This window comes from Tupaia chinensis, unplaced genomic scaffold (genome assembly GCF_000334495.1).
Source record: "Tupaia chinensis unplaced genomic scaffold, TupChi_1.0 Scaffold000318_1, whole genome shotgun sequence".
Taxonomy (NCBI): Eukaryota; Metazoa; Chordata; class Mammalia; order Scandentia; family Tupaiidae; genus Tupaia; species Tupaia belangeri.
The window spans coordinates 312562-337236 of NW_006159811.1; the positions used below are offsets into that span (position 1 = coordinate 312562).

Genomic DNA, 24675 nt, shown 5'->3' on the forward strand with positions numbered 1-24675 from the left:
AGCTATGTGCTGTACACATGGCACAGACTTGGAAGAGCCATATTGGATCATAAAACAGAACCACATTTTGAAGATAGTGAAGCAATACAGAGTGAGCTGCTACACCAGCCTGGGGAGTCCCTGTTCAAGTGAGAAAGAGAAACTTCTACCTTAGGTAGGTCGTTGTTATTTTGTATAAACCACTATCGCTCTCAGCTAAAGTTAAATCAGTTAGCTGGCATAATGAAAGGCAAAATATTAACAGTGACTTTTAAAAAAAAAAAATTAAAATAAAACAATAGGATACCAAATATTAACAGTGACTTTTTAAAAAAAAATTAAAATAAAACAATAGGATACCCCAAATTTTCTTACCAGGGAAGTTCTGTCAATCCTCCTTGTATAGCAATAGCAGACTTAACCCTATTAGCAAACTGGACTGCATCTTCTCCTTCCTGGTAAAAGAAAAGTTTTAAACACATCTTTGGGTACAGCAATTTTAAATAATATTTTTACATGTTTCATGATCACTTACACTTGTTTTAAAACATAAGACCCACATTTTAACTCAAATATTTTATTCACAACCAGTAACAGCAAATATCATTGTCCCATCAAGAAAATGCAGTACTGTATTATTTCATTTTTCATCCTATGCATATATTTACTGTTATTTATCAGTCTTTCCCAAGATACAATATTCTATAATATCTGTTGACTCAATAAACCAACGGCAATTATAAAACCATTATGGAAAAAAGTCTGACTATAAAAGAGAGCTAAATGTATTCTTTGAAAAAATTACTCATGGGGGGGACCAGCAGTTCGCGTAATGGCTATGTCACTGACTTAAACTCACGCCGGGCGCATGTGCGTGCATGTCCAAGATCCCAAGAGGAGAATGGAGAAGGGATTGTGGTGTGGCCATCCCCCCTGGGGGATGATTTCTCGCTTTCTGTCTCTTTGTCTCTCTCTGTCTTTCTGGCGAGTGCACGCACCCTATAGCAAAAACCTCGCCAAAAAAAAAAAAAAAGACTCATGAGAACAGCAAATGGACTAGTCGCTGGATTCCCACATGGCCTACTGTGGTTTGAGTCTTGAATGCAGTGGCTTTAAAATCACACCAGGCACGTGTGCATGCATGCCCAAGATCTCAGAAGGAGAATGGAAGAAAAGTGATTGAGGTATGGTCATCTTCCCTATGGAGTGATTTCTCACTTTCTTTCTCACTGTCTCTGTCTCTGTCTCTGTCTCTCTCTCCCTTCACAGTCAGCGTGCATGCTCTATGGCGAAAACCTCTAAAAAAATATGACTCATTTGCTGAGAAAGCAGACAGGCATGATGTAAAGGAGACACCCAGGTTACTAGGGTAAAGTTTGGCTTTATCTGATTAGATAAAGTGACAAAGGCCAGTTGTTATCTAAGGAATACCTCTCTGGTCATGGGAGGCATGTACCACACATCACAGACGATGGCCCAGCTGGTCATCATTCGAAGCAGGTAGCTCACCATGTTGTATTTGCTACTGTTCCAAAAGGCATCACCAAACTGAGGGTTGTACTGAGAACAGAAAAAGAGAAAAGACACCCTAGTTATGAACTGAGTGGCAGCTTCTCTTTTCCATGTCAATGTCTTCAAGGCAGCAGGCCAGATAGCTCCATCAGACCCCAAGACAAATGCAAGTCACTTTACTTGATAGAATAGATCAAAAAAGTATAGGCCAGCCTCACAGCATAGCAGTTAAGCTCTGTGTAGTGAAAGCTGGATACCACATGGCTGACTGGGGCTTGAATCCTGGCTCCAGAGGCAACATGCTGGACACCTGAACATGTCAAGGATCCTGATGGGAAAAAGAACTGAGGCATGACCAGGTCCTTCTGGAAGGTGCTCGCTCTCGCTCTCTCGCTCTCTCGCTCTCTCACTCACTCTCCCTCCCTCCCTCCCTCCCTCCCTTTTTCTCTCTTTCTCTCATGCACACACAAACACTCAGTCATGAATACAAAAGGAGAAAATGGTGATCCTGCCAGCTCCTCTGACCAGAGCCCACTGCTCTTCTAACTAGAGCTGCAAGGAGAGCACTGTCCACATCCCTCCTGAATGTCAGTCTCCACCTTCGACTGGAAGGTTAAGGAGGGGGGACTGGCTCTGTTTTGCTCATCATCACCTCCTCAGTACACACAGCACACATACACAGAGAGGGTGGGAAAGCAGACGGGCAAAAGGCAGAGAGCTGGCGAGTAAGAATGAAGAGTAAGCAAATATTCCTCATCCTTAAAATTTTTAGGTTTGAAATTCTATCAAAAATACAGTGACTGATTCCATGCCTATTTGGGAGCAGGATCTGTTTTACCTTGATTGCAACCGGATGTATGGTGCCTCCAATCTCGAAGCTTCCCTTTTTAAACATCATGACTGACGTGTTATTGATGCAGGTTCCTGCAGGAGGGTAGGAGCAGGGGAGTGAATACTTTTAATGGTGGCCATTTTTAAAGCAAATTTTAAAAGGAATTATCCTGATATGAAATCATTTAAAATATCAAAATGATGGATATTTACTACGATTTTACAAATAAACTACTGATTAAACCATAATTTAAGAGTTCAACGCAGATCTAAAAACAAATCTTTACCACTCATTATTCTATGGTTACAATGTCTTCACAACAAGTGACAATTTCAATACATTTAAAAATATGACCCCTAAAAAGTCATGGACAGGGACCAGCATGTGCATACATGTCCAAAATCCCAAAAGGTGAGGGGAAGAGAAGGGATTATGGCATGGCCATCCCCTCTGGGGGGTGATTTCTCAATCTGTTTCTCTGTCTCTCTGGTGAGCACACATGCCCTATAGCAAAAAATCTCTCTAAAAAAACAGTCATGGACAATAACTTTCTGAGTTCATTACCCAAGTATTACCCAAATATTACTCAAGATTCCACGATTTCCAACCAATCTCAAAAGAAACCAGAAAATTCCCAGTTCAAAGGCTATCTCATTCCTATAGGACAGCAAAGATGTGAACTAGTGATGTTAATTCTAGAACAATTCTATTTTATATAGAATGTGGGTAGCTTCTTGTTATCAACTATGGCTTGTAAGGCAAACCTTGCTCTTACCTTCAGGAAAGATTAATATGGGCAATTTTTTCTTATCAGCAATATGCTCTTTTAGTCTGTGAAGAAAAACACAGGATCAAAATTTTACCTTCACAGGCCAGCAGATGCCGTAGCGATTACTTGGCTCGACTTCCACATGGCTGACCACGGTTTGAGTCCCGACCTGGTGGCTTCTAACTCACACCAGGTACATGTGCATGCATGCCCAAGATCCTCAGAGAAAAATGGAATGACATGGCCACCCTCCCTTCTCCCTCCCTGGAGGGTGATTTCTAGCTTTCTGTCTCTCTGGTGAGTGCACGAGCCCTATAGCAAAAATATCTCTCTCTTAAAAATAAATAAATAAATAAATAAATAAATAAATAAATAAATAAATAAATAATGTTACCTTTAAAAAAAGAAGGGGCCATGGGGTGGCATAGTGATAACGCAACTGAGCCCACATGAGAAAGGTCCTGGGTTCATGTCCCAGGACCTCCCTGTCCATGCTGAATATGCACATCCCTATGATCCAGGGTAGCTGAGACTGAGAGTGGGTCTCAGCACGAAGTCCCTTCTGGAGCTGCCTGTCTGTCTGTCTGCCTTTCTCTTCTTCTCTCATGCAAGAAATAAATAAACTTTAAAAAAAAAATCTTCCCGCTTACCTCTTAGTAACCAGGTGTCGGTCCCTCATTTCTGAGCGTTCAAACCAGACATGTGGACAAGCCTTGACCATGGCTCTCTGAATAATTCCCATCAATCCACCATGGACCTGGCCAACCTAGAAGTATCATGAGAAAAAGAGAAAAATGTAAAGGGCCCAGTTGTCCAAAAAAATCTTTAAAATAATAATAATAATTAAGCAATAAATCCTGTTCCCCACTCAGAGATAAGGCTAGCCTTCTACAGATGAAAGTTCTTCTTGGTCTCATCAAAGAAATTCAAAGGCCAAAAGTAAGCAAAAAGTATTCGTTGGTATGAGAGGACTTTGAAAAGTCATGGAAACAAGTTTATTTTGGTGCAAAACAATTTGAAATCAATGCATTGTTTTTTCACAATATACGTTTCCATGAATTTTTGTTTTGTTTTGTTTTGTTTTGTTTTGTTTTGTTCATTTATGATAGATCTTATGCAAACACACATGGGACTGACCAAGAGGGGGAAGTGGAGGGGGGGTCTAGTCACACTGTGACCCTCTTCCTCCAATCCTCCAGCCCATTGGACACTCGTGTGCATCTTTGGCATGCTCTAGACTGACATGGCCAGGGATTCAAACCACAGTCACCCTGCGGGATCCGGCTTTTCTAGAGTGGTACATTACCACTGCACCACAGAGCCTGCCGTCATGAACGCTCTGAAGAGTCTTCATTGCACTTTTGAATTTGAAGTTGTGTTACTAAGCTAGCTATCCTCTAACTTTATAAAGTAAGGTCCTTCGAGTCAGTCTAGATCAGAGAAATGCATATTAAAACTGTACTGAGGGAACCAGCAGTTAGCGTAATGGCTGTGTCGCTGGACTCCCATGTAGTCAACCGCAGTTCGTGTCCCGGACCCGGTGGCTTAAAACTCACGCCGGGCGCGTGTGCGTGCGTGCCCAAGATCCCGAGAGGAGAATGGAGGAGAAGGGATTGCGGCGTGACCATCCCCCCTGGGGGGTGATTTCTCGCTTTCTGTCTCTATGTCTCTCTCTGTCTGTCTGGCGAGCGCACGCGCCCTACAGTGAAAATCTCTCAAAAAAAAAAAAAAATAACTGCACTGAGATACCATTTCATACCCATCAGATAGACAAAAACGCAAAGGCTTAACAATACATTCTGAGCACAAGGCTATGGGAAACAGTCTTTATGTGGCTTGGGGAAAAGGGAGGGTTACACCAATGGAAAGATTTCGGCAACATCTATCAAAATTACATATGCAATTAACTTTTACTTCAGTAATTCCTCTTCTAGGAATTTACCCTGAAAATACATTTGAAACAAAATGAAAATACATATGCACAAACTTATTAATTACATTATTAATTACTTATTCATTACTCATTATTGCAAAATATCAGAAACCTCCTAAAGATCCTCCTATATCCAAATATAGGAAATTCAATGAGTAACCAATGGTACATATTTTCTCTTTTCTTTCACTATTTGCATATATATTCTTTACGAAAATATATTATATAACTTATTTAGCTGCGATAGTATAACCCAGTCAAATTTCTAACATGAAACTACCTTTCTAATTTGTGCCAAGATAAATTAAAAGTGTGAGCAAAATATACTACTTGAAATCAGTAAGCCGTACTTACCATAGCATAGCATCCATCTGTTGCCAAGATCAGGACATCTATTGGGGAGGTGTGATTGGCAACACAGATGCCACCCTTCTGGGGTCTGTACTGTCTGCAATGACAAACAACAGTGAATATTAAACTTTGAAAAATGGCATTAATATATACATATACATTGGGGGGGGGGGGTAACACACATTTTTTTTTTTTTAAATAAAATTTGGCAGTACATGGACCCAACTTTAAAAGGTTATTTCTAAAGGGCTCATAGATGGCATGGTGGTTAAGGCACTAGACTCCCAGATGGGTGACTAAGGTTCAAATCCCAACCTGACAACTCGCTTTTTCATTTTTCCAATCTCTCTCTCTGCCTCTCTCTGATGAACACACATGCCCTATAGCAAATTAAAATAATAATAATTATAATAAATTAAATTTTTTAAAAAGGTTAGTTCTAGGTAGTATGATAACAGTGGGATAAGGGGCCTATGATTTTCTCTTTGTAATTGGTAAGTTTTGCCTATTTAATCTTAAATATTTTCATGAAGTATTCTCATATAATTTCAGTTTTTGTATCACTTTTAGAGGCTTCCTGATGATACACAGAGTAAATTTACCATAGTCTGTTCCCTCCTGTCCCCCTAGAGCAAGGTCTATCAAGGACTTCCCAGTAAGTAGGTGAGCCTTTGCAGGCCAGATAATCCCGGTCACGACGATTCAACTCTGCTGTGGTGGCACAAGGGAGCCACAGGCAACATATGAATGAACAAGCCTGATGGTGTTCCCATAAAATGTTACAAATTTAGGGCCTCCCTGTGTCTGTAGTTAAGGTGGCTAGATCTCACATGGCTGACCATGCCATTTGCGTCCTGGACTCGGCAGCTTGAGAAACACATTGGGCATATGTGTGTACATGCCCAAAGTCCCGAAAGGAGCAGGAACTGGAGAAGGGACTGTAGCGTGACCATCTCCCATGGGGCACACTTCCTCATTTTCCCTGTCCTTCTGCCTCTCTCTAGTAAGAGCATGTGCCCTCTGGCAAATAAAATAAATAAATGAATAAGAATAAATTTACAAATTTTACAGATTTGATCTATAGTCACATAGTTTAGCTTACCCATCTCTGCCATAGAGTTAAACTAGTCTTTGACACGAACAAAGTATCAAAGTAGTTTTGTGGGAGCTTACACAGAGAGGAAAGGAGATAAAATACATAATGACTTTGGCATATTCCCCCTAAAATTAGAAGCAATTCTATAACAAACTTATGCACTCCTCTCTATGACATTAAGGCACTTTTTTTATGATTAGTGTCTCCTCTGATCATACTCCTGCCAGATTATCTTCTCCTACTCCTCACCTCAAAATTCTCCATCCAATTATAAAATCATATCATTTACATTTTTAAAGGGCTTTTTATGTTAATAACACCTGGTAAAGCCAAATGATCAAATGTGTCCTTTTCTATAGAAGAGACAGAAAGACTCCATCAATGAAAAGGAGAGTTGTATACTAGAACTTTTATAACAATGATTAAATTTAAATTTAAAAAAAAATTGAGTTAACAGAAAAGTTCATTCAAAAGCAATCCAATTCACTTTCACTTAGTTAATAACGTTCCTTAGCTACCTTTATTCTCTATGACTGAGAACGAGGACAACAGATTATAGTATTTTGTTTAAGGCTCATTATAGAATCGTAGAAGCAGAAGACTGAGACTCGAAACCAGGTCTCCAGACTCCAAGCCTAACCTTCATGCTATGGGTCTGCAAACACATTCATTTTTTAAATCCAACAGATTCAGCTCAAAACTTGACATTGCCCACTTCCTCACTATGTCACCCTAAACAACCAATCTCAGGGCTCCTATTTCTTCATGTGTAAAATGGGGTAACAGCTCCTATTTAAGAGGGGTGACCTAAGTAAAGCACAGGGCCTGGCCTGCAACCATAAATGCCCCATTACTAAGCACTACTATAATATTGCTATTTTGGTCCTCTACAAACAGGTTTCTTCCTTTCTTCCTTTCAGTTTTTGCTAGAAGGCACCTGTGCTTGCCAAACAGAGACACAGAGAGACAGGGAAAGTGAGAAAGCACCTTCCATGGGGGATGGTTGATCACACTGCAATCCCTTCCCCTCCCTTCTCCTCTTCTTTCAGAAATTGGGCACATAGGCACGTATGCCTGGCATGGTTTTTAAACTTCCTGGTCTGGGACTTGAACTGCACAATCAGCCATGTAGGATCTAGCCACCATACCACCCACTGGCTCCTAGACCACTTTCTATGAAGTGTCTTTGATGCATTGCTCTGTGGGTGACAGTTGAAGTACTCTGACTCCACCTGCTCCCCCACTCGCTGTCAGTGCCTGTCTCAAGCCATGCTGGGTTTCCCCAGGATAAAGCAGGAGGACGCGGCAGACACTCACTTGTTGTGATAATGAATGGTGCCAGAGAGGGCTCGCACACAGATCCGGCAGCAGGTGAGATGGACCAGCTCACTCAGCCAGTTTTTGAGGCTGAAGGAAAAAGAAAACACTTTATTGTATAGTTCTGGGCGCTCCAGAGAAACACTAAAATAAGTTTTAATGTGTTCTTTCACATTAGCATACTGTGTTCTAGTCCACTGAACAAGAGCAATTCAATTCTGATAGTCGCACGGATGCATTTAGTGTTAATGACGAAAGTCTAAGAGAGAACTAGACAAGATGCTAATGGAAAGTAGCGCCCACCCTACGAGCGCCCACCCTACTTGACAGATTCCTGGCCAAGACAAGTGGAAGCTTCTTTGGTCTTTGGCTTATTCACCTGCCAATATCTAAGACTTTCTCTCCTTTGGGTTTCTTAGTCCAGGGTTTGTCTTCTTTTCATTTCCCCTTTGGAAAAGCAGCTTATTTCAATTTATATGGCAGTATGGTGGAAAATCAAATAAAGGCCAAGATGAAGATGAAGTGAGCAGAATTCTAAGTGGCTGAAACCGTACATGTAATGCCATAGGTAAGAATCGAACAAATACTCCCTTTGAGGACACAGCTAAGATCAAGGGCCGTCCCACGGAAGGCTGGATGGAAGAGAACATCTCACCTGCTGTCTGGTAGCTGCCCCACCAGTGTAGTTCCTATAACCAGCAAACTGATTCCAATGAAAGCCAAGGTAACCCTGGAAAAGAAAAGAAAAATATCGCAAAAGTTTGTACAAAAGGGGCCAGCTCCATGGCACAGAGGTAACTTGCTGATCAAGAGAAGTCAGATCCTACGCAAAGACAACAGTTCAAATCCCACACACTGGACATGCATGAGTGCATGAAAGCCAATGAGCTGAAGGACTAGAGGAAAGGGGGTCAGGGCATAGCCACATCCTGTAAGAGGTCCTCCTTTCTCCCACTCTCCTCTATCACACCTCACCTGCACGTGCATGCACTCTAACAAGAACTTTTAAAAAGTGTGTGGAATAGCAGGGAAATAACCTAAAAGTTCATAAATAATGAAATCACTAATACACAATGAGCATTTATATTATGGAATATGATCCAGCCATTGAAATAACTGGGTAAATCTCTAGATTCAGACATGGAGAGCAAATATTCCATAATATATTTTGAAAGGAAAAAAAAAGCAAAATAAGTTACAGAATATATGATACCATTTTCAAAATAGTAATATATGTGTAACTAGTCTACACATTCATAGAGGTCTAGAGGGCCAACCCATAACCTGGTAGTTAAGGTGGCTGGATGCCACAGGGCCAACCAAGCTGCTGGAGTCCCACACCTGATGACAAAAAACTTGCCAGGGGCATAAGCGTGTGTGCCCAAAATTCCCAGAGGAAGGAGAAATGGAGAAGGGATTGCAGCATGACGATGCCCTGTGGGGGGGTGATCTCTCTCTCTCTCTCTCTCACAGTGCCCTTCCACAAATTAAAAAAGAAAAAAATCTGCATGAATTTCTTTTTTTTTTTCAGCAAAATAAATTCAGACTTTAATTCCGTTTTCCACAATTTTTTGAAAAATTCTGTAACCCAACTGAAAGCCACCACTGCAATACTTGAAGCTTCCTTTGGGTTTGGGGAAGCAATGTGATTGCCTGATGCCATGGGTCAGGGACAGTCATTCCTCCAGGCTCAAGTTGGATTTCTCCTGACATGCACTTGGCTTTATTCACCTTCTTACCAGGTATATCTTGGATTTTCTATTAGATGATGGTGAATCAGCGGCTGACACTGTATGCCAGACAATATTCTAAGTACTTTTATAGTTGCTGCATTTAGTCATCAAAAAAATCTATGAGGGAATACTATTATCATCACCTCCATTCTACAGATGAAGGAAGTGAGGAACAGAAAGTTTACCTGAGGTTAATTTTCCTAAGGTTTATGCAGCCAATAAGCAAGTGAACCAGGATTAGAACACAGGCCATCTGGCTCCAGAATCTGCACTCCTAACCATTCCATTATTCTACGTTTCAGTAGATGATCATTATCTAATATATCAGTTTACTTTTTTTTTTTTTTTTTGAGAGGATTTTGCTACAGGGCACGTGCACTCGCCAGAATGACAGAGACAGAGACAGAAAGTGAGAAATCACCTTCCAGGGGGGGTGGCCACGCCACAATCCCTTCTCCTCCTCCATTCTCCTCTCGAGATCTTGGGCATGCATGCACACGCACTCAGAGTGAGTTTAAGCCACCGGGTCCAGGACTCAAACCACAGTCGACTACATGGGAGTCCAGCATAAAACCACGGTCGACAAAGTGGGGGCCCAGCAATGTAGCCATTATGCCATCTGCTAGTCCCGGTTTACTATTGTTTAGTATAGAAAAATAGTTTAAGGTAGTAGTCTCAACCTCAATAGGGAAATGCCCCATCTATATTGGGTTGTCAGGAAGTCATGATGCATTTTTACATAGAAAATATTCTATTTCATAGGAAAATATTTAACATTTATGAATGACATACATATACTGCCATATGAGTATCATGTGTATTATAAAATATCTGCAAATATGAATGTAAAAAAGATGAAAAATGTTTTACTTTTATTTTTTAAATACAGTATTTAAAAAGTATGTGCATTGGGACCAGCAGATGGTGTAATGGTTACATCGCTGGATTCCCATGTAGTTGACTGCAGTTTGAGTCACAGACCCAGTGCCTTAAACTCACACCAGGTGCATGTGTGTGCATGCCTGAAATCCCAAGAGGAGAATGGAGAAAGAGGGATTGTGGTGTGGCCATCCTGGGGGGGTAATTTCTCACTTTTCGTCTCTCTCTCTCTGGTGAGCACATATACTCTATAGCAAAACTATCTCTAAAAAAATTATACGCATTAAGGTTGCAAAAGCTTTTTGAATATGCTTCCCTGTAAATACTTAGTTACGTCTTGGTTTAATATTTCTTGGCATAACAAGTTGAAGGTCAGATTCTTTAGATGCCCTATTTTCATGTTAGTCACTGATGCAATAACTAAACACCGTTTAATCACATCCATCAATTATGTACACGTTTTTAAATATTGTTTTGACCCCTTTCCCTAGTGAGAATCACTTGTTCCTACACATTAAATCAAAAGGGGTTGCATTTCAATTTGTTTAACAATTGCATAGGAACCACTGGAACTTTTTACTTGCTAAGTTAACAGGGTAGAAAATTCCATTTTCCAGTTTAAGTGAACCAACATGAGAGTTCTCACAGATGACATAAGTTTTCAGCCACAATTTGTTTTTTTCATTGCCAGAAGGTGTGAGCACTTGCTAGAGAGCAACAAAGAGAAAGGGAGAGGGAGAAAGCACCCCTCAACGGGGCATGGTCATGCCACAATCTCTTCTCCATTTCGCCATCCTGTTGGGATTTAGGGCATGCACACATGTGCCCAGTATGCTTTTCAAGCCAGTAAAGTTGGGATTCAAATTGTGGTCAGCTATGTGGGATCTAGCTCCCTTAACCATGGGGCCAGCCCCACAATTTTTTTGCTATATATTTTTTCCTTCTATGAATAAGAAGCCAGAGAGAGATAGAGAGATAGCACCCCCAACCAGATCCTGACACTGTAATCCACCCCCAGCCTGGGTCAGCCAGCCCTGGATCATGGGCACATGGGCCTGACGTATTCACGGAGGTCTCTGGACACAAACCTGAAACCTTCCATGTAGGTCAGCCCTGCAAAGGGTCGTGATCTACCTCTGCTTCGCCTGGACCTCATGATTTGTTTTTTTAAGAGCTTTATTGGGATACCAGTCACATGACATACAATTCACTCATTTAATGGCTATAATTCAATAGTTTGTAGCACGTTCACATAGTACAACTATCACTTTAATCAATTTTAACGCAATCTTTTTTTAAATGCACTTCATAGCAAGTGCTTCTTTTAAAAAGGATTTACAAAGCAATTCTTTCACATGAAAATGTGGTACTAAGCATAAGAATCTTTGTTTTTAGAGAGATTTCTGCTATAGAGCACATAGAGAGTTCGCCAGAGAGAGACAGAGAGACAGAAAACAAGAAATCACATCCCAGGAAGAATGCTCATGCTACAATTCCTTCTCCTCCATTCTCTTCTTGGGATTTTAGGGACACACAGACACACACACACACACACACACACACACACACACAGCACGAGTTTTAAGTCATTGGGTCCTGGACTCAAACCATGGTTGGTCTTATGGGAGGAGTCCAACGCCGAAGCCATTACACCATCTGCTGGTCCGGAGAGTAAGAATCTTAATTCTGATACTTTCAGTTTGCTTTTGGATGTTTACATTGCTAGGTTATCTTAAATACATAGTTTCTTTCCAAAAAATTTATTTTTCAATCTGCCAGAGGGAGCATGTGTTGATCAGAGAGAGAAAGAGAGAGCATGTGAGAAAGCATCCCCCCCCGCAATGGAGGATGGTTCCAACACAACTCCTTTTTCTACGTTTCTCCCCTCGAGATTTTGGGCATGTACGCATGTGCTTGGTGTATTTCTCAAACCTCCAGGTCTGTGCAGTTAGTTGGCCATATGGAATCCAGTCACCTTAACCGCCCTCTAAATTTTTTTTATGTCACTTGCCTATTTTGTGAGGCTAGTTTAGCTGGAACTAGATCATTGATTCGTAACAATTTGCTGGGCCCCCACAGCATGGTCTAAGCGGACATCAGTGAATGATGCATGAAAGCACTTCACGTACTCTGTATTAGAGAATTCCTCCTCCAGGGTGGCTTTGATACAGTGCCTGACCCTCGGTCTAGGTGAGGATGAAGAACTAATCCACACGTTAAACTTGCTAAAGTTTCATTTCTTTTTAAGAATAAAAACAGTGTAAATGAAAGCACTAATCAGAACTTCACACAAATAAAAACCTTATTTCTTCTTATACGCCAAGATGGATAGTCTTGGGCATCTCCAGAGTGGTGAACCCTTCTTTAGGAGCACTGGCTTAAGGTTCAAGGAAAGTATATGTGAAACCTTGAATTTCATTCTGTTACCACAGCTGAGATGATCCCCAAGTGATATAATATGCCCCACCTCTGGACAATGGCAGCAGAAGTGAAAGAAAACAGAAAGAGCTTCTTGCTGATCTGCATTTGCCCAAACCTAAGAAATGCCTTCCCTTGTAATCAATCTGAATGAGGCAAGGATAGAGCACCCTGGGGATGGTAAAGAGGTTTCAACTCATGTGCCAATTATAGTTGGCTGGTAGCAACTGTCTGGAAAGCTCTGCTGAAAGGATGCCAAGGCCATGTCCAGGGAAATGAAGCAAGACCGTCCACAGCAATGTGGTGGCTGGTGTACTCGGCTGCTCCCTGCCAACGCCATATGCTGGACAAGTCTTGGCCTCTGCTACTTCATCCAGATGCCCACTGTCTTCTACTCTTGTGCTCCACTCTGTGCTTCCGGTAAACTGGGTTTGAGGTTGCCTCCTCATCAGGTAGCCCTCTAACTGAGAAGCAGAAGGGGGTCCAGGTGGGGAACTTTCAGTAGAAGTGATTGTAATGGCACTAGATTGAACAAACATACACTTCTGAGTGGCCCACTTCTGGGTGGTAACGACTCGGGAATTTTTTCTCTCCTATGCCTCTATGACCAGGAAAAAAATGCAGTAAATTCTGCTCAGCAGTGGGTTCTGGTCAACCTCTATAGTCTAGTTGACACCCTGGTTAATGAAAAACTGAAAATCATCTCTTTTCTTTTTTCTAACTTCCCTTTTCTATCCATCCTTCAATTATCTCAGATTGTAATGGCAAAGTGGATCCAGATTATGAAATATATTTGCATACTGTGTCCTGAACACACACCTTCACTTGGGGGGAAAATGTGAAAGGAGAACAGATAATACATTCCTGAGGAGGCCTCACTGGTGGTTTCCTAAGTGTGAAGGGGTGGAATTAATACCACAACACTCTTATGTGGCCATTGCACACATGATTTAAAAAGAGAGCTGTGGGGCCAGTAGATAGTGTTGAGGTTAAGGTAGCTAGATCTACATGGCCGACTACATGGTTCAAGTCTCAGACCCAGTGGCTTGAAAATCATGCCAGATGAGTGAGCATGCATGCCCAAGATCCTGAGAGGAGAATGGCATAGAAGGGATTTCAGTGTAGCCAACCCCCTCGAGGAGGTAATTTCTCATTTTCCCTCCCTCTCTTTCTCTCCAGCGAGTGCACATGCTCTATAGCAAATAAGAAAGCAAGGAAGCAAGAAAGCAAGAAAGAAAAAGAGCCAAACCTAGTATGTCATTAAGTCATTGTCAGGTGACTCACCTCAGAGGCAGTAGGACACAATAGCGTACTACAACACCCAGCACCCACACCATGGTGAGCCGCGGACTGATGTAATGGAAATTTGTATTGGTTCTTGTGAGGAGGTTCCATGACACTAGCTCCTCTGAGGAGAACCTCTGGGTCACTTCATCTTCCACAATGGCTTCCAATCCCTTCTTGGAGAAATAAAATACATCAGACAGCTCAAAGTCCCTTCCTCGAAGACCAGACAGCCCTTTCTCCATGGGCGACTCATCTCTTTGGATAATACCTTAAAAGAAAGCATTAGGACATGAGAAGATGCTGCAGGACACAAGGACAACTGAACAAAACACCAACTGTGACTGAATAGCACACAGAAAACAAGTAACTAAGTTTAGTGAGTGGCATGAAACTGACCTCAGAAATAAAAGACAAGCAAATGCAGCAGAAAGAGGTACAAATAACTTTGCAGCAAATACCCTGTACCCAGTGATCTCAATGGATTTGGAAGGAATTATGGTCCTTCGATCCTATTGCTTAGATTTCCCTCCAGGATGCTATTAGTGAAAGAATTTATTTATATATTAGAAACAAACTCTCCCCCAATATAGATCTAAATGGTGTGAAATAGACTTCCAATCTCCCCCTAAAAGTAAAACAGCAAGCAAAATGGCAAAAGACCTCTACCACAAGTATTGGGTCATCTGAAAAGTCATGATGGATTTATTCTGTTTTTCTATGCAAAAATGCATCCTAGCTTTTCTTACAACCTAATAGTAATGGAAAATGTTGTCTAATATATAGAAATTATTTAATAAGAAAAGCACAGGCTCCTATAGAAAAGCACAAAGTTTATAAGCAATCGGAATGAATAAAAGTAACATAAACCGTAAGTATCAAAACCTTTTCACTAGTAACCAAAGAAATCTAAATTAGACAAAGATTGAGTTATTCACGGTATCAAATAAACCACATTTTTGTTTCATGATGAATGTCAATGACTGAAATAATACAGATACCCTCTATTTGACTTGTACAAGTATGAGGCTACTAGTACTTTGGTCAAAATCAGTTTGGCATGAAAAGACTAACAGTACTTTTGCTGATGGTCAGTAATTTCAATTCTGGAAATCTGTTGTAAGAGAGTAAATGAAAATGTAGGCAAGGGTATTCACTGTGGCATTCTTCATTATGACTGATCCAGATGCGATACAATGCACTCATCAATAAGTACTTCAATGTTAAGTAGAAGACAGGATCTAAAACCACAACTTAATCTAACTATGAATTATATAATCATATAGGGAAAAGGTCAAGAAGAAAACATTAAGTTATTTCTGTGCAAAAGGATTAGATTTTCCTCTCTCTATATATAATATATAATTACAATATATGTTTATTATTACATTTTTTGAGAGTTTTTTTTTGCTATAGGGTGTGTGCACTCACCAGAAAGAGAGATAGAGAGACAGAAAGCGAGAAATCACCCCCGCAAGGGAGATGGCCATGCCGTAATCCCTTCTCCTCCTTTCTCCTCTTGGGATTTTGGGCATGCATGCACACACGCCTGGCGTGATTTTAAGGCACCGGGTCCAGGACTCGATCCATAGTCGACTACATGGGGGTCCAGTGACGTAGCCATTATGCTAACTGCTGGTCCCTTATTATTACATTTTCTATTTTAAAAATTATTGGGGGAGGGAACCAGCAGTTAGCATAATGGCTATGTTGCTGGACTCCCACATAGTTGACCACGGTTCGCATCCCGGACCCGGGGGCTTAGAACTCATGCCGGGCGCATGTGCGTGCATGCCCAAGATCACGAGAGGAGAGTGGAGGAGAAGGGATTGCGGCATGACCATCCCCCCGGGGGGTGATTTCTCGCTTTCTGTCTCTCTGTCTCTGTCTGGCGAGCGCATGCACACTATAGCGAAAACCTCTCCAAAAAAAAAAAAAATTATTGGGGGAGCAGCAGATGGCATACTGGTTAAGGTATGGTACTGGTCAACTGCAGTTTGAGTCTCAGACCCAGTGGCTTGAAATCACATTGGGCACATGCATGTACATGCCCAAAATCCTGAGAGGAGAATGGAGAAAGACTGCATCGTGGCCATCCTCCCCACCAAGGGTCGATTTCTCACTTTCTGTCTCCTTGTTTGTCTGGGAATGCATGCACCCTATAGCAAAGATCTCTCAAATAATTGGGTTCAGGAGGTGGCAGAGCAGTGACACAGTTGGACCCACATGAGAAAGGTGCTGGGTTCCCATATCAGGACTACCCTGAGCAAGTTAGGCATGAACTGAAATGAGGGCAAATCATGGTATGAGGATCTTGTTAGTGTAGCTCCCCCCTACTCTTCTCAGAGGAAATAAATAAATAAAATAAAAGTTAATTTAAAAAAATAATAATCAGAGAGGCCAGTCAGGTGGCATGGTGGTTAAAGTACTGGATCCTACATGTCTGACTGTGCAGTTTGAGTCCCAGACTCAGGGACTTGAAAAAACACACCAGGGAACCAGCAGTTGGCGTAATGGCTATGTTACTGGACTCCCATGTAGTCGACCGCGGTTCGAGTCCCAGACCCAGTGGTTTAAACTCACACCAGGCGCGTGTGCGTGCGTGCCCAAGATCCCAAGAGGAGAATGGAAGAGAAGGGACTGTGGCATGGCCATCCCTCCTGGAGGGTGATTTATCGCTTTCTGTCTCTCCATCTCTCTCTCTTTCTGGAGAGCACATGGGCCCTATAGCAAAAACCTCTCAAGAAAAAGAAAGAAAAAACACACCAGGTGCATGTACATGGGTACCCAAGATCCCAAAAAGAGAATGGAGAAGAAGGGATTGCAACATGGCCATCCCATGGCCATGGGAGGTGATTTCTCTCTCTCTCTCTCTCCCCCCCCCCTCTCTCTGTCACTGGCAAGTCCACATGCCCGATAGCAAAAACTAAAAAAAAAGAATTGGAGAACTTCTAAAGCAGAATACATTTTTATAAATGAAAAAATGTGGGACCAGCAGTTAGCGTAATGGCTATGTCGCTGGACCCCCATGTAGTCGACCGTGGTTCGAGTCTTGGACTCGGTGGCTTAAACTCACACTGGGCGCATGTGCGTGCGTGCCCAAGATCCAGAGAAGAGAATGGAGGAAAGGGATTGTGGTGTGGCCATCCCCCCTGGGGGGTGATTTCTTGCTTTCTGTCTCTCTTTCTCTTTCTGTCTTCCTGGCGAGTGCACGCACCCTATAGCAAAAACCTCTCAAAAAAAAAAAAAGAAAAATGATTACGATCACTCAGTTCTAACTACTACATATGAATAGCAAATGAGAAGGTCTTCACAGAGTAAAATGTAGCCATATATAAATAGGACTCCATTTGCCCCTCTCGGGTGTGTCACAAAAGAATTTGCTGCCTATATTAGGCTACCAAAACACACACACACACACACACACACACACACATAACAAAACAAAACAAACAACAACAACAACAAACAGTTTTTCTTTGAAGTAAAGATTAAGATGTTAAATTCCCTGAAAGAAGATCCTCTTTGATTTTCTCACTTGGCAGTTTACGGCGAAATCGATGAGGAATGTGGACAGTGCTGCATTATCTCTCCTCTCCCCTGAGAACTGACGCGGGTATCAATAGAGCAAGCTGCCATTGATCAGCTTTTAGAAAGAAGGGCAGCAGCACAAGACACAGGAGGAGAAAGGAAAGAGGAAGTGGTGTTGAAAGTGGAGTTCTGCTTGGGACAACCCTCCTCCCCCACCCCAAACCATGACTCGGGTCCTGTATGAGATGAGAGTGGAAAATCCGTCAGGTTACAGTTTTCTTACAAAAGACAACATTTTATGATTTTACGTTTAGGAGGGTTTTTTGTTTTTCTTTTTTCTTTCTTTCTTTTTCTCTCTCTCTCTGTGTGTGTGTGTGTGTGTGTGTGTGTGTGTGTGTGTGTGTGTCTCACAGGCAAAGTTACCACCTAATCACCTTAAGAATTAAGAATTAAGCAATGAAGTATGTTCTTAAACGATCATTAGGTTATCTTTTCTAGCAGTCAAGTCTAAGTGGCTTAACCTTTCTCTCTCTCTATATTTGTGTGTGTGTGTGTGTGTGTGTGTGTGTGTGTGTGTGTGTCTCACAGGCAAAGTTACCACCTAATCACCTTAAGAATTAAGAATTAAGCAATGAAGTATGTTCTTAAACGATCATTAGGTTATCTTTTCTAGCAGTCAAGTCTAAGTGGCTTAACCTTTCTTCATCATCTCGGAAAAGGGTTTAATTAGTATTAGAGGATGAACCAAGAAGTGTCCCTGCTGAATTGCCCTTGTGCTCCAGAGACACCGCAATACCACTCCAAGCAGGTTACTCAATCCAAGAGCTGGCCGATATTTAGCAGTGCAAGAGTTTCATTATTTAGCAAGGTATGGATCTTTTTTTAAGTCTGGAGGGGGAGGGAAGAACAAGTTATTCAGTAAATCTCTGAATGAATTACACCGGAGACCGTGGACAGCCCTTCTAAAAATAATCTTTTTCAGAGAAGCTGGAGATAATGCAAGCTCAAGTTGCCTCATCATATTTAGCTGAGCCAAGAGAGATCTGAAAACAGAAATCTCAGCACACTCGATGTGCAATATTTTCTCTGCCCCCTGACCTAGTTTGTTCTCTGTAATGCTAAGGTATAACTGGATTTCGGATTTCAGATAAGCATTTTGTTTTGTTTTGGGTTTTTGTTTTGTTTTGTTTTGTTTTTTGCCATAGGGTGTGTGCACTTGTCAGAAAGAGACAGAGACAGTAAGAGGGAAAGTAAGAAATCACACTCGGGGGGGGGGAAAGCCATGCCGCAATCCCTTCTCCTCCATTTCCCTGGTGGGATCTTGGGAACGCTCACATCCTCACTCAGTGTGATATTCAAGCCTCCAGGTCTGGGACTCAAACTGTGGTCGGCCATGTGGGAATCCAGTTCCTTAACCACCACGTCACTTGCTGACCCTCAGTTAAGCATCTTTTCAAAATAATCTTAAATGTACGGGAGAGTTGTAATAGATGACTTCACCCAGATTCACCAGATGCCAACATTTGATCACTTGGTTTAAGGTGGAACTGCCAGTTTTCGTCAAGTAAAGTTAGTAGTTTTCTCCTTATGATTAATAAATAGATACTTATTATCTAAAAGTACCTATGAAGGGAGCCACCTCGCTGCTCTCCCATGGATACTTAAGATAGCAAATTTTCGATATTCAAACTTTCACACATAGTCTTACCATCTATTGAGGATCTTTGCCTCAATGAATTAATGCTACGTGTATTTGAAAATGGTATTTGTAGGGCTGGTCTTGCAGCCTAGTGGTTAAGGGAGTCAGATCCCACATGATCAACTGTGGTTTGAATCCTGGCCCCAGCAGCTTAAAACACACACTGGACACATATGCCCGCATGTCCAAAATCCTGATAAGATGGAGAAAGGGAGAAGAGACTATGGCAAGACCATGCCCCAGTGGGGCGTGCTTTCTCCCTTTCTGTCTCTCTTTCTCTCCATCTCTCTCTGGCAAGGGCACATCCCTCTGGCTATCATTAAAAATGGCACTTCTAGGGGCAAGACAGTGGCAGTAAAACACAAAGTTCTGCTCTGTGAGGCTAACCCATGGGAAGGTTCAGCCATGTCCAGCAACCTCCCTGAGTACGTGAGGCATGTGCACGCCTATGATCTGGGGCTGGCTGAAGCTGGGGGTGGGTCGTGGCATCAAGGCCCTGGTGAGGATGCTGTCTCTCTGTCTCTCTCTGACTCCCTCTCTGTCTCTTGCTCATGGAAGAAATAAATAAATGTGACTTAATCAAAAAAATTATTTCCCATTTCTTCATTCCTTCCACGTTTATTATTTGACATTCCGCCTTTTAAAAAAAGCTTTCCAGGGACAGCAGGTGGCATAGCAGTTAAGGATGCTGGACTCCCACATGGCTGACTACAGTTCGAGTCCTGGACCTGGCAGCTTGCTTTCTCACTTCCTCTCTCTATCCCTCTCTGGTCAAATTAAGATAAATAAATGGGTAAATAAAGTTAAATCAATTTTTTTAAAAAAAGCTTTCCTTTATCCTCTAGAGAGATTTTTATAAAATTGTGTGTAACTTGGGGCCAGCAACTGGTGTGGTGTTTAAAGCATGAACTCCCACATGGCTGACCATGGTTTGAGTGTTGGACCTGGCAGCTTGCTTTCTCACTTTCTCTCTCTTTCTGGTGTGCACATGTGCCCTACAGCAAATTAAATAATAATAGGTCAAATTAAATAATAAAGAAGTAGCAAATGTAAATAAACAAAATTAAACTTTTTTCAAAATTGTGTGTAACTAGACATAAAATAATACTTTGCCACATTGTTTGCTATAGCAAAAATTATGAAAATAATCTAAGGTCCTTTAAGAAGTGACTGCATAAACCAATAGATATATACAGTACAAACTACCCAGAGTGAAGAGAAATTATTTAGAATATTTACTAACTTCAATTCTGAAACATCACAATGAACAAAACCACAGAATGAAATGTGCAAGATAACCTCTTCCTAGTTTTTATAGAGCGTGAATAATGCAATACATGGTTCTACTTTGTATAAAGGATACATGCACGTAAGGGGGAAGTATAAAAATACGTGCCAGGGACGTCCCACAGAGCAGCGGTTAAACTCTGCACGGGGAGCTGGTTCTCACTAAGCCAACTGCCGTTTGAAGCCAAATCCCAGTGACTTGAAAAATATGCCAGGCACATGTGTGTGCATGCCCCAATATGCAGAAGAGCTGAAGAAATGGAGGAAAAAGGACTAGCGCATGACCACACCTCTTGGGAAGGTTCTCTCTCTCCCTCTCTCTCACTCTCTAACTCTGATGAGTGCACGTGCCTTCTGGAAAATAAATGAATAAATGGAAATTTAAACTAGGGGACTATGTGGGTAAAGAAAGGAGTTTAGGGTTTCTTTATTCTAAAAATTGGCTTTGGGAGACCAGCAGATGGCATAGTGGTTACGTTGCTGAACTTCTGCATAGTCGATCATGGTACGATTCCCAGACCTGGTGGCTTAAAACTCATGCCGGGCATATATGTGTGCATGCCCAAAATCCCAACAGGAGGGAGAAGAAGGAATTGTGACATTATATATATTGGCTTTGGGCCAGCAAGTGGCATGGAGGTTAAGGTGCTGGATTCCCACATAGCTGACTGCAGTTGAGTCCAGTACCTGGTGGTTTGCGTGCATGCCCAAAATCCTAAGAGGAGAGTAGAGGAGAAGCGATTGTGGTGTGGCCATCTATACTTGGGGGGAGGAGGATTTCTTACTTTCTCTTTCTCTGTCTCTCTGGCAAGTGCACTCACTCTATGGCAGAAACCTACAACAAACAAAAAAATTTGGTTTCAAAATTAGAGTAGTAGTTCCAGGAAAGGACAGGGTAGTGGGATAACAAAGGGACATCCACAGGAATTCAATTGTTTTTATAATGTTTCATTAAATTGCATGGTAGCTACCCATGTAATTTTACCAGAATGTAAAAATTTAAAAAGTTATGTGGAACTGATAGTTGTTCCTAAGAGGATTTTTATTATAAGAGGGGGTACCAGCTTAACAGCCCTCTCTTAACAGCACACAAGCTCCGATAACGGGTTCTATTATAAAATGAGGTATCAAAAGAAGTATTACTGAAAATAAAATGTTACTTCCATCCTGAAACATACAGACATGGAGAGTCAGAATTACTGGCCCGATTCACTTTACTATAAACTTTCAATAGGAAAAATATTTACTTCAATCAACACATAGGGAAAACTCACTATGTATAAGATTTCAAATTACAGGTTAGAGGGAAGATAGGAAATACTTCTTTTGGCACCTAGACACGTTTGTAAGAAGACCAAAAATTGTAAATACAGACACCAACACATATCAGATGAACTAGTATAGATATAGCAATAGTTCTTATGTTATTTTTGTCATTAAGGCAACCTAATTATTAATATTTTTAATAAACCAATCCTGATCATCTGGATCAACCCAGAATCCTTAAATTGATAAATCCTGATTCTAGAAAAATTTCCTTTTATTACACAAGTCAGTGTAAAAGAAAAAAAAAATTAAGCCATAAACATTTGAACTTTGTCCTCCCGTCAAGCGTTTTGGCCAAGCCGACACAGTCCATGCTTGGATGAAAATAACACTACAAGTATCTCTTTATCAAATGCAAGAGATTCATTGCACAAGCTGCCCTGTGCCCCTGGGCCTTTTGCAAATCACACATACATAAATAATGCCAGATAGGAAAGGCCTGAGGAAATGGAGGCAGAAGTTAAACCCATCTCAAGCATAATTAACTCTAAATTAACTGAGGGAACTTTGAGAATAACTGCCTGCTTATAAATCATATTAGTGTTTCTGTCATCCAGTTTTAAAGCAAGCTTCTAAGAAAACAACTTTTAAAAAGCAAGGTTCAGGGACCAGCAGTTAGTGTAATGGCTATGTCGCTGGACTCCCACGTAGTCGACCGCGGTTCGCGTCCCGGACCCAGTGGCTTAAACTCACGCCGGGCGCGTGTGCGTGCGTGCCCAAGATCCCGAGAGGAGAATGGAGGAGAAGGGATTGCGGCGTGGCCATCCCCCCTGGTGGGTGATTTCTCACTTTCTGTCTCTGTCTGTCTGGCAAGCGCACACGCCCTATAGCAAAAACCTCTCTCTCCCCCCAAAAAAGCAAGGTTCACAGCCCAAAAGAGGATACAATAGCTTATGTACAATAGGAGAGTCTTAACCTACCAATAACCTGTGTTCCCAAAGTCAGAAGTTCCATGTTTGAAACACACTCACTCATGGAAACCTTGTTTAAACTAGTCTGAGTGAGAACCCTACTCATTTATATGTCTCTCAAAAACACAGATGATCATACAGTGGTAATAGCAAGAAATAGACCAGCGGGACCAGCTGATGGCGTAATGGTTATGTATGTCTCTGGACTCCCACGTAGTTGACTGTGGTTCGAGTCCCAGACCTGGCAGTTTAAAACTCATGCTGGGCACCTGTGCATGCGTCCCCAAAATCCCAAGAGGAGATTGGAGGAACTCGTACTATGGTTGGCCATGTGGGAGTGTCCAGAGCCTTAACCGCTACAACACTGCTGGCCCCTTTTACAGCTTGGGACACAGCTGATTTCTTCCTGGTTAGGTCTCTGGGCCTTCCCAGGATGAGCCCAGCAAAAACAGAAACAGTCCCTAGGCAGTGACCCACTCAGTTGTTGCTCAGGTCTATCGTTCTGCCCGGTCCGAGTTCTCCGAGGAAGCTGTTGTGCACATCAGTACACAGACACCCAGCCAGCACCTTTAATCTTCAGATCTTCCCCCAAGCAGAGGCAGCTTCCCTACATGACTTGCCTACATGACTTGCCGATGAGTTGAGCTTAGAAAGCATAATCACCCTTGAGCTGTTATTGATGTCATGGTTGTTAGATATATTCTCAAACCTCTTTTACATCTTCGGTAACCTAGACTGCCATTCAGCCAAGGACTGGAGAAATAGCGTCTACTCTTACGGTCCAAAGAGCTTAGTAACCCTGCTATATCCTCAATTGTGACTCCAGGATTGCATTTACGGTCTCTGAGCCAAAGACAAATTGACCATGAAGCTGGTAAGATTAAACTTCAGGATCCAAACCTGTCCAACTTTTGAGTCAGTCATTTTGTATTTCTTTCTTTTTTTTTGGAGAGGTTTATGCTATAGGATGCGTGTACTCGCCAGAAAGACAGAGAGAGACAGAGAGACAGAAAGCAAGAAATCACCAAACGGGAGATGGCCATGCTGCAATCCCTTCTCCTTCATTTTCCTCTCGGGATCTTGGGCACGCACGCACACATGCCTGGCATGAGTTAAAGCCACCATGTCCAGGACTTGAACCGTGGTCGACTACATGGGAGTCCAGCAACGTAGCCATGACGCCAACTGCTGGTCCCCATTTTGTATTTCTTATTAAAGAAGGCCTCTCAATTGTTTAAGCATCAGGCTCCCATAAAACCTAGATTTGACCTAGCTTCTGAACCACATGTTCATTTGTTGATATAACAACAGAGCTATATAAAACTACCTACCTTACAAATTAAGCTGATTTAGAAGGAGATACATTTAAGATGAGAGAAATCAGCTTATTACTGGTGAGTATTAGAATACTGGGAGGTCAGACACATAGTAACATCTTTCTGTTTTCTTGGGGGTTTTTTTGTTGTTCTTTGTTTTGTTTTTGTTTGTTTTTTGCTATAGGGCATATATACTTGACAAAGAAAGAAAGAGAAAGTGAGAAGTCACCCCCAGGAGGGATGGCCACACCACAATCCCTTCTTCTCTAGTCCGCTCTCAGAATTTTGAGCACATATCGACACCCAGCATGATTTTCGAGCCACTGGTCTAGGACTTGAATCGTGCAGCTGGCCATGTGGTGATCTAGCACCTTAACCTCTGTGCCACCTGCTGGCCCCAACATCTTTCTGCTTTCACCTAGTATTTTTATTTATCTATTTGATGGTCACAAAGCAAAGTACAAAGAGGAATTGCTTGCTACTGGTTAGGCAGTTTTAGAGT

The 24675-nt window shown here is 41.8% G+C and overlaps 1 protein-coding gene across 2 annotated transcripts in view; it reads right to left on the reverse strand.

The window, feature by feature from the left end:
* GPAT3 (glycerol-3-phosphate acyltransferase 3) overlaps positions 1-24675 on the reverse strand; it is a 59260-nt gene that overhangs the window by 6523 nt on the left and 28062 nt on the right. For both annotated transcript variants that reach the window (XM_006151385.3, XM_006151386.2), the window contains 9 exons: positions 14104-14374; positions 8445-8519; positions 7790-7879; positions 5380-5473; positions 3743-3858; positions 3099-3154; positions 2330-2415; positions 1411-1539; positions 355-434 (listed from right to left, as the gene is read on the reverse strand). In XM_006151385.3, the coding sequence (XP_006151447.1) occupies positions 355-434; positions 1411-1539; positions 2330-2415; positions 3099-3154; positions 3743-3858; positions 5380-5473; positions 7790-7879; positions 8445-8519; positions 14104-14374 (997 nt within the window). The remainder of the gene's footprint in view (positions 1-354; positions 435-1410; positions 1540-2329; positions 2416-3098; positions 3155-3742; positions 3859-5379; positions 5474-7789; positions 7880-8444; positions 8520-14103; positions 14375-24675) is intronic.